This window comes from Schistosoma mansoni, assembly GCF_000237925.1.
Source record: "Schistosoma mansoni, WGS project CABG00000000 data, supercontig 0228, strain Puerto Rico, whole genome shotgun sequence".
Taxonomy (NCBI): Eukaryota; Metazoa; Platyhelminthes; class Trematoda; order Strigeidida; family Schistosomatidae; genus Schistosoma; species Schistosoma mansoni.
The window spans coordinates 40,204-54,195 of NW_017386094.1; the positions used below are offsets into that span (position 1 = coordinate 40,204).

At 37.7% G+C, this 13,992-nt stretch overlaps 1 protein-coding gene across 1 annotated transcript in view; it reads left to right on the top strand.

Moving 5' to 3' along the window:
- Smp_170530 (upstream transcription factor 1, usf1, putative) overlaps window positions 1–5,185 on the top strand; it is a gene marked incomplete at its 3' end in the record, with an annotated part of 39,796 nt that extends 34,611 nt beyond the window's left edge. The window contains exons 8-9 of the mRNA XM_018791587.1: window positions 2,494–3,045; window positions 5,126–5,185. Coding sequence (XP_018647313.1) covers window positions 2,494–3,045; window positions 5,126–5,185 — 612 coding nt within the window. The remainder of the gene's footprint in view (window positions 1–2,493; window positions 3,046–5,125) is intronic.
- Between the last annotated feature and the right edge of the window lie 8,807 nt (window positions 5,186–13,992).

Sequence of the window (13,992 nt, forward strand, 5' to 3'; positions counted from 1 at the left end):
GCCAATATCAAGAAAGGATATTATTCTCGAAGTTCCTAACTAGAAAAGTGGATTAGTGAATTGTCTTGACAATCTGAGATCGTTACCATAGTGCCTAAAGAACAACTCCTTAGAACGGGCCACAAACAGACGTTTTGTGACTAGCTGTTAACGTGTTAGTTTTGTAATTTTAAGACTTTACCACCTGTGTCCGGAATGCGTATAGTAAGGTGAGGTGTGTTATTCGTAGAGCTGGATTTTCCTAGTACTTTCGTTCATTTGTGGACAGGCAGCATCACTTCATATACTAGTTGTACGAGGGAAACACTTTATTATTGTCACATATCTATACATTCAATAGCGCCACTTCTCTGCGTTTTAGTGATACCATACTCTACAACCTAGCTGCGTCAAATGGTTAGGCCTAGTTTATGTATTTGTTTTTATAAATAAATAGATATTGATGTAAAGGGGAGCAAAATAACTATGCGCCACAACAGGGGATTGTGATTGTAAAGGGGATAGAAGGAAGGTGAGTATGATAAAAGTAACGGTGAGTGAATAAAAACATTAATGAACTGGAACATTACATTAATGGAAGAAGCAATTCAGTGAAGAAAAATATAATGAGAATGGAATGCTTCAGTCTTAAACATTTCCTATCACATATAGGAAGAAATTACAAGAAAATTGCAACAGGATCGCCTCTGGCTTGTGTTTATCCCGAGGCATGCTTAACAATATTTTAAGCCAATGCGTTGGACTATCTTTAGGATCCCAACAAGGTTGTCGTGAAGGTCCAAGCGATGGCAATCTTTTAGGGTTTCATTTCATACACCGATCAATTGTCTGTTTCTTCTAACCAGTCCCAGCGTTGGCAAATAATGCACTATGTGGAATTCGCTTGGACGACATTCGTACTGTATGTCGAACCCACCGAAGTTGGTGTTTCAAGATAGTGACACCAATTGAATAATAGTCTATGTGCTCAAAGAAATTGCCGAACCTTTGTAATACTGACATAGTTATGGCACTTAAATTCAGCATTCCTTCTTGGAAAATGATGATTATACACAGAAAGTCTCTAACATCCTCAATTAAGAGTAAACAGGTTTCACAAGCATAGAACAAAATTGCTCTCAACAACGCGTTGTAGATCCGACTTTTTGCAAACAGACTAACATCACGAAGACGTCAAAGATGGCCAAGGTTGGTATAACCCACTCTGGTTTTTACTACACGTGAATAGATTTTATTAGTCATACCGCCACCAACACTTACACAGCTACGCGTAAACATGAACTTCTAGATTACTTCTATCTGCTTACTAACCAGAGTGAGTGCAGCTTCAGGGTCCTGCCAGTCTTGTAGATGTGCTTTGCACCTGGAAGGTGCACATTAAGAAAATATCACTCACATACTCAATGTCGGGATTTCAGCCACTATATCTTGGTTGGATCATCCTAATTGAGAAGTTCGACCACCAACAACAATGCAGTAGATGCGGAATTAGTCTCCCAGATTTGTTAAATTGTTAACTTGTTTCAAAGTGGCTAGTGTATTGTTAGATGTATTGTATCATAATATCTACACACATCATAAACTTTCAAACACATTAGTAACAGTAGTAGGTCGTATTTGTCTTTTCACTCTTTATCTTCCCTTAAACCTTGAGATTAAAATTGCTTCATATCTGACTTCCTTCCTATACTATATCCTTATATACAACCTATCTTTTATATACTACCATCACTAAATTAACCATTTCTATGAATCCGGTGTTCATCTTGTGCTAACGAGATATATTTATTTATTTAAACACATAAATATTAGTACAAGGAAGCACCAGATACATATGGGCCATACAAATCTCATTTGATTTGCTTGAGGTCTGTGATACTGCCCAGGTTCCCAGACTGAAGCAGGTGGTTTTCTTAGGGGGCCACACCCGGAGCCTTTGATCTAAAGATCTGATCCACAAGGCAGTGGAGAAACGTGAGGAGATGCAGTCTCATGGTAGCCGGTGACCAACAATTGGTTCATACGCCATTTGTTCATTCACGATCCTGGAGCCAGCCCATGTGCACCATTGGTTTGGAATGAGGGTTTTCCAACTCCCGTAGATGGACTCGCCTTGTCCACCAACCCGGTTAATGCTCCTGCTGGACATTCGCTTTTCATCCTCTCAATTTCGTAAACAACACCCACGACACGAGAAGGCAGTGAGTAGGACTTCCCTGGTAGAGGCTATATATTCGCTGGTCATGTGAGAGCATTTGGAGAAGGAAAGCTGACTCTCCCCACTCTCGGCCGTACCAGGGCATTTGGGGGCTAAATAACGGAGCTACAAGGTGGCCCCTAACGAGATATGACAACTTGGACGGATGCATATATGAGCGTGGTCCTACGTTGTAGCTGACTGACTGTATTTGTCTTTCTAGTTACCTTAACAAATTGATTCAATAAAAACAATCTTTCATCATATGTATTTCTATTAATTATTATTGTTTTCAGATTCGTGTAGAGAATAGTATACTACGTCAACGAGTTCATGAATTACAACAAGAAAATCAATTATTATCAGCTTCTTTACAATTAGGTGCTGTAGCTGCTGCTGCTCATCTTAAAAATAGACAACCACGACCTGGTTCATCATTATCATCGATTAATATAAATACTACTAATGAAGGAAATATCATTACTACTACTAATAATAATAGTGGAACAATACCAGGAGTTGGAATTGTATCAACATTAACTAATAATGAAAATTGTACAATATTAAAAGATTCTATAGAATTTACAGATTATCAATCTCCACTTACTGTATTCACAGTAGATACTCCAAATCATCATCATCATCATAATAGTAATAGTAATAATCATAATGTAAATTTCAATCAAACGAATTCGAATTGTATAACTCCTACAAGTTCACTTAATAATAATCAATCATCATGTTTTACATCATTAGCATCCATTAATTCTATTGGTGGATTTAATGTCAATCAAACAATATCACCAACGAATACATCATCATCATCAACTTCAGAAATAATTCATCAAGTATTATGTCCTTTAACTTTACCAAGTTTAGATCATATCACTATGCAACATACAGATAGTAATACTACTACTACTACTGCCATTAATGCTACTAATACTACTATTACTAATAATAATCGAGTATCGTAAGATTATACATACACATACTCACGTCGTCCTCTTCCTAGTCGATGTTTTCCAATATGAAATCTACATCAAAGGACTAGGTATATATATATATATACATATATAAATTGATTTCTTAGTATTCACCTTTTCGACATTGATCTTCATTCATTGAATGGACAGAAAAAAGAAAGAAAATACATTGTGTCAAGTACCGTTTATTTCCAAAATGTCAACATAATGAAGCTTATTACATTCCTTTTCTATTACAACTATATAGTTTATTGATAAGATGAAAAAAAAAATGGTAGTACGTATTTTTTTTAATTGTGTTATAGTTATAGTTGTAGTTGAACAAGGAGCTTCTTCTTTTGCGGCCATTCATCCACATTAACATTTTAATGATAATAAAAAAGATCGAATCATTTCTGTGTCTCTTTTCATACTTATGTTTTGTTATATGACTTCACTTCACTTCTCTTATATTATTTGTTTACCTTTCTTGTTGTTAATCCAATCATCATTTATCTTAATAATATGTACACTACCTTCATCATTAAGCCGATGATAATAACAGCTATAATATTTGACTTTCTCAATGCTTATTCCCAATTTTCTTGTCAATTCCTCAATAGGAGATAGATAGAAAGTAAAGAGAAGGAGAACAAGACCGATCCACTTATTTATTCATTAGGATGAAATTTATTCTTTGTTTTAGGATTCAGTATATTTTTATGGTCGATATATTTTTCTCACTTTTTTTTGTTTCCGTGCGTTTTTCTTGTTGATCATTTGATCGTTTATTGTTTCTTGTTCTTTTTGCACAATGCATATATATATGATACATCGTATACATCGACACACCACGTGTGTGTGTGTGTGTGTTTAGGGCAAAAATAAAGTTGGGTTTTTTTTGTTTAACCGTTTTCTTTTTCTTCACCTGGTGATTTCTCATCTTCTTTTTCTTTTTGCGTACAAAGTGTTTTGACTGCCACTACTATCATTAATATGATCATTATTCTCACTGGCGGTTATTCTTTCGTTTTGTTTTTATTTAGAGAGAGATTATTTCTCGTATATTCTTTCTTTTTTTCTTCTTCATCATTGTGTTTATCTGTGATAGTGATGCTGCTTTGATTGAAGTAGAAATCGTTAAAAACTAGACGGTGGAAAATCACTCTCAATGACTGTCGTCATTTAATATTCAGTTACCAAGAAGAATACAACCTGGTTTATGTAACTTTTCTGATGTTTAACACAACCCACATCCATATATATATTCATACATGAAGGGGGAATTCATCTAGAAGTACATATCTATGTTGTGTCATATGATCGTCGTCACTGCTACGACGACTACTACCGCCACTATGTATTGTTTACTTCCGTCTGCTCACATCAGTTTTTCATCTAATAATAATAATACTTGATTCTTATCATTCATCTATTCATTATATTGCGCCTGTTTGTTTGTCCTCTCTTTTTGCTTTTTTAAAGTTTATCATTTGTAATTTATGATTATGTAGTTTACTTTTCCATGTCTTTCATAATGACACACATCTATCCCACCAATAACAAACTAGTGTTGATTCATCTTTTAACTATCTATCATAAGATTGTATTACATTTTGTTCTCCTCTTCTACACACTAGGTAATTTCATCACTTTTAATATGATTGTTCTTTTTTTGTTGTTATTGTTGTTGTTGCTGCACAGATTAGGATTCTTTATCCAACCAACCTCCCCCCGCACCCTTACCAGTAAAATTTGTGTTACTTTTGATTATATGCTAAATTGTTATGTTTTCATTGCCCCAGTATCTATTGATGATATTGTCTGTTGTGCTTTCTGAGTCAAAAAGTAAATTTTTTTTCCTAGTTGCTATGCAAAATAACAATTTCCTCTTGTGTTTCTGACGTCTTTTCTTCTCAATTTGCTTGTTTCTTAATGTAAATGCCAAAAATTTTTTTTTTAGGCATTAAAAAGAGGGATTACACATTTGAAAGAACCAGTACTCTTGCATATTAATATATAGGAATCAGTTGTTCATCAAAGATTCAACCGTCACTCAAATATAGAAGACTCATGAATATATATATATATATATATTGTATTTTTTTTCGTTTGAGCTACATCAATACAGCTGGGTTAGTGTAATTTTTTGCATATTCATCTATTGTTGTATTTCTTCTGGATGTTTTGATTCTTTCAGAGATGATCATATTGTTGTTGTTCTGTTGTTGTTGCTGTGGCTGTTGTTGTTTTATTCCATGTTTTCATTAGTTTTCAAGTTGATCAATTGAATGTAGTTTTTTTTGTTGATTTGTTTCCAAGTGAAAAAGAAGAAAGAAAACTGATTTTAGCTCCATCTCATTAACAACTAAAGTGTGAATAAACTTTCATATTTCAGTTTTTGTTTGTCTTTTCATTGTTGATTCATCATCATAGTATATATATATATATATATATATATATATATATATATATATATATAGCACTATGTATATGTGTGTGTATGGGCCAAGTACTACTACAAGTACTAGTTCGTTGAAAAGAGCTACCTAAACTGTTTCATGTTTGTTTTTTTTTAATTATTTTCGCTTTCTTGGGTATAATATGTGTTTGTTGTTCGATGGTCATCATTTGCTAGTATCTTTCCTATACATATACATATATATATATATAAATTCGTAGGAGAGAATATATGAGGAACAATGCAATACCCTTGTGAATTGTTTTTTTCTTTATTTGGATGTCAATACGTTCATTCTCATCAGGCGGCGGCGAGGGGGGGAGAAGTACGTATCTTCTCTCTATGTCTCCTCTCATATCTTTCATTGATTTACAACATGTTTGTATTTGGCAAAAAAGGGAAAGAAGAGAAAAAAACGATGGTCATACCTACACTTTTAGTTCTAGTACAACATCAAAACGTTACTGTTCTGAACAGATTTTTTTTTTCAAAACTATTAGATATAGGAAATAATGTGTACTGGTTTGATGAGTGTCACTTTTCTCGGTTACACAACAACAAACAAACAAACATGTTTTCATTGATTATAGTTGAGCACATTTTCTCTTTAAGATTACAGTTTCCTTTTTTTTTGTTTTTTTAAAATGAATTTTGCAGTTCTAAACAAATAAATATCCCAATGAGTAGAATAAAAAAACTTAGATTTTCTGATGTTTCGTGACTACAGTGTAAGCTACTTCTATGATTCAAAAATGATCAAGTTAAACCTTGGTAATGATACCTACAGCCAGACAAACCGCTAATTATCTTTGTTTTAATAGTATCCAAGATTACGCAATCTTTTGGACTTATCAATAGGAGTTTAGTTCTTTCATAAAATGAATAAGATCTCTAATTTATCACTCCTAAATGCCCTGGTACGGCCGAGAGTGAGGAGAGTCCGCTCTCTCTCTTGAAATGCTCTCACATAGTCACGCGTATATAGCTTCTGCCAGGAAAGTCTTACTGCCTTCTCGTGACGGGGGTTTTGTTTACAAAATTGAGAGGGCGAAAAGCGAATGCTCGGCGCTTTAACTACGTTGGTAGATACGCAAAGTTCATCTACGGGAGTTGGAAAACCCTGATTCGAAACCAATGGTGCACATGGGCTGGCTCCAGGATCGTGAATGAACAAATGGCGTATGAACTAATCATTGGTCACCGGCTACCATGAGACTGCATCTCCTCACGTTGCTCCACTGCCTTGTGGATCAGACGTTTAGGTCAAAGGCTGAGGGTGTGGCCCCCTAAGAAAACCACTTGCTTCAGTTTGGGCATCTGGGCAGTATTACAGTCCTAACGCAAATCAAATGAGATTTGTGTGGCGCATATATATCTGGTGCTTCCTTGTACTAATATTTATGTGTTTAAATAAATAAATTTATCACCTCAGTGATTATGTGCTTACAATTAAAAGAAACTCAGATTCTATTGAAAAACGTTAAGTTCTTTGTTTCGAGATAGCTACAAGGGAAGATAAAACATGTGCTTAGAATAATGTTGGCCCATCATAATTTAGTCATATATTATAAGCGGAAATAGGTGGTGGATAGTAGAGGAGTCTTACTTAGGATTCGTCAGCTGCGTAGCTGTCACATTCCTGAGTTGACATCCGCTCTGGAACTTTAAGAGACTGGTCAATCACAGCCCTAAACATCGATGGAAAGATTCAAACAAACAATAGAAATAAATCGTATATTCTTTCAAAACATCATGATTGTTAGCATAACTTAAGTTTATCGAAGAAAATGGGAATTACAAAACACGATAAACGTACGGAATGAAGTCACTATCCCAATAACACACCCGACCGTTGCTGCTACCTTGACGTGGTGGTCGGGCTTGCCTATCGTGATGATTCAATCGAGCTATACTGGCTGGAACAATCGTTCCTCAAGGTCCTACCATGCCAGGCAGGTCAGTTGAAGAGCGGTAAGATTAAAAGCAGCAAACTCAAGGCGAAGTCGTACTGCTGACTGTATAGAGGTGTGACGGCTGTAAGGTGTTTCCTTCAGACAATCAGCATTACAGCGACGCTGTCTTCCCACAAGGAGGGGTGGAGTTAGAAAAGGTTGACCCTAAAAATGCACACCTCGCCCTATCCCACGGATATACGTCTCTGGCGGTAAGGTCCCAACAAGTACGGAGCTAACAAGAAGATTACTCACAAAAAGGTCGTGTGTGACCGACCTCAAGCAGTTGTCCCTTGAGCACTGCGGTCACGCTCTCAGGTCATTAGGACCAGTTCTAACCCAATTTCCTTTTCAGGTACCTCTAGAAGAACCCTTTCAGGGTGTGGGCAACCGGGAAGTGATAACTGCCCTCATACCTCTAACAGCACTCAAGAACACTGTATTTATAATGAATCTCCCTCTTCAATTCCTACTATTCCTTCTACCTTGACTTTCAACACTAAACTTCCTCTTCCGGTTTCCTCCTCAAGTGTCACCATGGCCAACGATTCTAGTGCGCGAAACGCTGTCCCAGGTCTACCAAAACCTCGCTCCAAACTACACATTGGAGCCTTCAAGGTACGTACTTCAAGTCAAATCGGTCAACAGGCCTCCTTAGCTAAAATCCTAGAATCTCGTACGATTGATGTATGCTGTGTCTCCGAAACACGCATACAGGATCCTAGTGTGGTCATTCACTTGACCTCACCTCGCCAAAATGGAGAGCCAACGAAATACACCTTCCGTGTATCTGGACTTGCAGGTGTAGGCATAGCACTAAGTACAAGGGCAGAACATGCACTACTAGAATGGATCCCCGTTAACAGTCGCCTGTGTGCTGTCCGGCTAAATGGCCCCGTAAGAACTCGGAAGGATAGGGACACACGTCGTTGCCTTTTCGTCGTTTCTGCCTACGCTCCCACTGACTGCAGCCATGATGAAGTGAAAGATGACTTTTACAGAAAACTCTCTGAGCTTCTTCAGAAAGCTAAGCGCTCAGACATAGTAGTCGTAGCGGGTGACTTTAATGCCCAGTTAGGCAGCTTAAATCAAACAGAAAGACATTTAGGTGGGTGCTTTAGTATTCCGGCTCAACGAACCCATAATGGTGATCGTCTGTTGCAACTATGCTCAGACAATCGTTTATTTTTAGCAAGCACTAATTTTAAGCATAAGGAAAGACATCGTCTAACATGGCGAGCACCTTCACCAAACCAACGATGGACTCAAATAGACCATATTGTCATCAGTCATCGTTGGAGAGGCTCGATAGAAAATTGTCGCTCGTATTGGAATACTTGTCTAGACTCTGATCACGCTTTGATACGAGCGCACATTTGTCTGCGCCTCAATGGACGCAGGAAAAGTACACTAAGAAGATTCATTAGGATTGAACTGGAGGACGAGAAAGCCAAATGCGAATTCCAGAAACAACTGAGTTTACATCTAGGCAGTTCTGTAAACGAGACTGACCCAGATGTTGCTTGGAAAGACGCACGAACAGCTGTGGAAACAGCAGTAACATCTATTCGTTATTTAAACCATAAGGCTCCAAAAAACCAGTGGATTTCTTCTAAGTCTATTTCACTGAGGGATTCTCGTAAAATCATCCCATCAGGCTCTGAACACGACGAGGAGCGTAAACAAATTAGATCTAGGTTAACTAAAAGTCTAAGGAACGATCGTGAGCAGTGGTGGGCAACGAAAGCAAAAGAGATGGGAAAGGCAGCGGCTGTAGGCAACACCAGGCAACTATTCAGACTAATAAAAGAAACCGGAATTAAGAAGTCAAGTGTAAGTGAGACAATCTCGGAAAAAAGACGGAACCCTTATCTGCTCTCAACCGAAACGTTTAGAACGATGGGCGGAACACTTTAAGGAGCAGTTTGGCTGGCCTTCAGCTACTCTGCAGCTACCCACTATTCCCAGAAAACCTGAATGGAATATTGAAGTAGGCCCCCCGACCCTACTTGAAGTTCAAAAGGCTATAAGTAATCTGAAACGAGGAAGAGCAGCTGGTCCAGATGGATTGGCTCCAGAGGTCTTTAAATATGGTGGTCCGATTTTAGCGATTAGGTTGACTAATATTCTGGCTAAAATCTGGGAGACGGACGTAATCCCATCTGACTGGTCACAATCTCTGATTGTCCCAATATATAAGAAGGGGCCAAAATCATCCTGTGATAACCATAGAGGGATTAGTCTGACTAACATAGCATCTAAAATACCAGCCTCAATAATTATCGGGCGCCTAACTCAGACTCGTGAACTGCAAACACGAGAAAATCAGGCTGGCTTCAGACCTGGTCGTGGCTGCATCGACCACATATTCACCATTCGTCAAGTTTTAGAGCACAGACATGCTTATCGGCGTCCGACAATGATAGTTTTTCTTGACTTGAAAGCAGCATTTGACTCTGTAGACCGAGAGGTTCTGTGGCAGTGTCTGTCATTAAAAGGTGTACCTGAGAAGTACATAAACCTTGTGAAGGCTCTTTACTAGAACACTACAAGTCGAGTGAGAGCTTATGGCGAACTGTCATATAATTTTACAACCTCAAGTGGTGTCCATCAAGGCTGTCCACTATCCCCATTTTTGTTTACCTTAATTTTTATAGACCTGTTGCTGGAAATAACACTGTCTTCGACTGAATTTTCAGGAATTGATCTTCTACCAGGAGGTTCACTTATCGACTTAGAATACGCAGATGACATAGTCCTGTTTGGTGAAGACGCTGACAAAATGCAGAGTCTTCTGTTAGAACTGAGTAATAATGCCAGGATGTTTGGGATGCGTTTCTCCCCATCCAAATGTAAATTGTTACTCCAGGCCTGGCCTGCCTCAACACCTGAACTAAGGATAGGGAGTGAAGTAGTCGAACGCGTCGACAACTTCACTTATCTTGGAAGTCTGATCAGTCCCAATGGGTTGGTGTCTGACGAAATCTCAGCACGGATTCAGAAAGCTCGTTTGGCTTTTGCCAACTTACGTCACCTATGGCGAAGACGAGATATCCGTCTATCAATTAAGGGACGAGTATACTGTGCAGGAGTTCGCTCTGTTCTACTTCACGACTGTGAAACGTGGCCATTAAGAGTAGAAGATACTCGAAAGTTACTAGTATTTGACCACAGGTGCCTTAGAAATATTGCTCGCATCTGCTGGGATAACCGGGTAAGAAATAGTGAGGTTAGACGCAGGGTATTTGAGAATGATGGTAAATCAGTTGATGAGGTTATGAATCTTCATCGACTGAGATGGTTAGGCCACGTGTTACATATGCCTGAACAGTGATTACCACGACGCGCTATGCTGACTAGTGTAGGGGATGGTTGGAAGAGAGTTAGGCGCGGCCAAACCAAAACATGGCATCAGTCCACAATGTCGCTAACTTCTAGTCTGAGCCATGTTGGTAGATGCAGACTACTTGGTTGGGGTCCTCGTGACTATCATAACCAGTGGCTGGAGACTCTAGATGACATGGCTCAGAATCGATCACAATGGCGTCGGTGTATACACTCTTTATCTTCCCTTAAACCTTGAAATTAAAATTGCTTCATAACTGTCTTCCTTCCTATACTATATCCTTATATACAACCTTTCTTTATATACTACCACCACTAAATTAACTACTTCTATGAATCCGGTGTTGATCTTGTTGTGCTAACGAGGTATGGCAACTTGGACGGATGCATATATGTGCCTGGTCCTACGTTGTCGCTGACTGACTGACTGAACACGCCTAAGCAAAGGAAGTTTTAATATCCCTAGTTCCTGTGATATTATTATTGTGAATAGTTACTCTTACACTTTAACTAATACATTAGCTTCATTTAGTTTAGTGTGATCTCATAACATGATATTCCAAGTTAAAGTTTATATTTGTCTAAGGTAAATTAACGTCTCATTCGTGCAAACGAAGAAAATTCGAGAGTTATAACAATGGCATCTCTTAAAAGTAATTTCACTATGTTGTCATACATGTCATAATCTTTTACACTAATAACTTTCAAGCGAAAACAACTGGAAAGGAGAGCCCAAGACTGAGTTAGTTGGAGAATCGTAGTCGACGGCTTATGTTCCACGAGCAGTAACAGGCGTAAGGTAGTAAGTAATTAATAGAATGCAAGTTGAATTATCAATTTATAAAGTCAGTAATCGAACGAGTAAAAGTGTCACTACGATGGTCTGGTTTGATAATTTCAAATAAATTCAGCACTGGCTAGATTGTTAATGATAGATATGATATATATTTGTAAAATCCCATCCACTTAATCTTAAAATTGCTTTGATGCAAAATATATTCAAACAAGCATAAAAGATCATTACACCAAATGAACACTGTTGGATGCCGGCTCAGTGGTTTAACGGTTAAGTGCTCTGGCGCAAGACTGGTAGGTCTTGGATTCGAATCTAGCGAGGCGAGATCGTGGGTGCGCACTGCTGAGAAGACCCACAATAGGACGAAACAGCCGTTCAGGTTTTCCACGGTGATCTAGCTTCAATTGACTCATCATTTCAAGTATGAAAATACTGAAATCTTCACAAAACCCCTTTCTGATCCAGATGAAAAGAAACAAAATGAACTTAGAAATATAATCAACATTCTACAAATTATTAACTTTTCCATGAAGATTACTAAAAATATATTAAAACGAAATATTCTTGTGTTGAATGAAGTATCATGAGTTGGTACTGTATTTCTAGTATAACGTCATGGAACAACAGAAGAACTATTAGAAAGAAATCCTTAAATCACAGAATTAAAGATTACCATGAACGAACAATAAACACTGTTTGAAAAGATAAGATTCCTATCATTTCGATAGACTAGGATGCTTAGATTGTGATGCATTCTATCTTGGAGAATCCTCTCTTGAAATCACAACTCGTGTCAAAAGAATATCTAAGCTACACTTGGAAGAAACAACAACCTCGAAATAACCTTGTAGATATAGGAAATGTACTAATCAAATCAGTAATCACAGTACATGCTTTTTTTAAAGCCATCAAATCAGTAGTATCAAAATAATTCGACAAGGATTTTGCAATTATAAAGCAAGGTGAGTGACTGAAGCCTTTCAGGTTTTTCTAAACTCTACTAGGTTTAACAGAAAGAAAGGCCCAACGATCCATCCAACATGAACCATTTATTGAAACATACACACAATTAATCCTGTTCACACTCCTAACAAACAGTTACGTCCTTGATCTGTCTACCCACTTCCATGTAGAGGACAACTTGTCTAAATCTAGATTACGATCTTGACGTGAAAATAGGCTGACTGGCTTAACCTTGAAGCTACTATGTGTGAGTTCGAAGTGAGACCAACTACTTGGAGTGGAAAGACCATCACTTGATTGACTGACAAGTACGAGAGAGAGAAGACAAGTCAATTGGAACACTACTCGTTTTATTCCAATTTCCGATCTGGTTTCCCCTTTAGATTAAAGCAAAACGATAAATGAATAAATAGATGACTAACCAGACCACAACCCATCAGTAATTAGGAAAGTACAATTACGTCCAAAACTGGTGAATTAAAGTAGAAACTAGAGTACATAAGATTACTTCTAAATGACAATAGTCTTGGAACAGAAAATGCTATGGCAGTGAATCATACATCAAACGAAAGCTTATGATCTGTAGAATAGACTAGGGACAAAAGTAAATGCTAGTGTTTCACAAGCTTTGAATGAAATGAAATAACGTCCCCAAAAATAGCTTCCATAGTTTGTTAAGGCTTCTTGTTTCTCTGTTCATATCGAAAACAAATATTCCTAACCTCACATATCCACATTACAAATACTAGATTTTCTTGAATACAATTACACAGTTAGGTGTCGATCAAAAACTAACATTAATTGAAATAGCTAACACTAACATGATCCGATCAACTTTAGTTTTAATTATTTATACTGCTTAAATTTATTTTAATTTGATGAGTTATTTATTTCAAGTGACAACTTTTCAATATAATATCGGATACTTACTTACGTTACTTACGCCTGTTGCTCCCAGTGGAGCATAGTCCGCTGACCAGCATTCTCCAACCCCACTCTGTCCTGGGACTTCCTTTCTAGTTCTATCCAATTGTTTTTCATTCTTCTCATGTTTGTCTCTATTTCTCGGCTTAATGTGTTTTTTGATCTTCCTCTTTACCTTTGGTCATCAGGATTCCATGTAAGGACTTGTCTTATGATGCAGTTGGGTGATTTCCTCAATGTGTGTCCTATCCACTTCCAGCTCTTCTTCCTGATTTCTTCCTCCTCTGGTTTGTTCTGTCCCACAGTAGCTTATTGCTGATAGTGTCTGGCCAACGGATCTGAAATATTTTGCATAGGCAACTAACTCGCTTGACAAACGCTAACCAGGT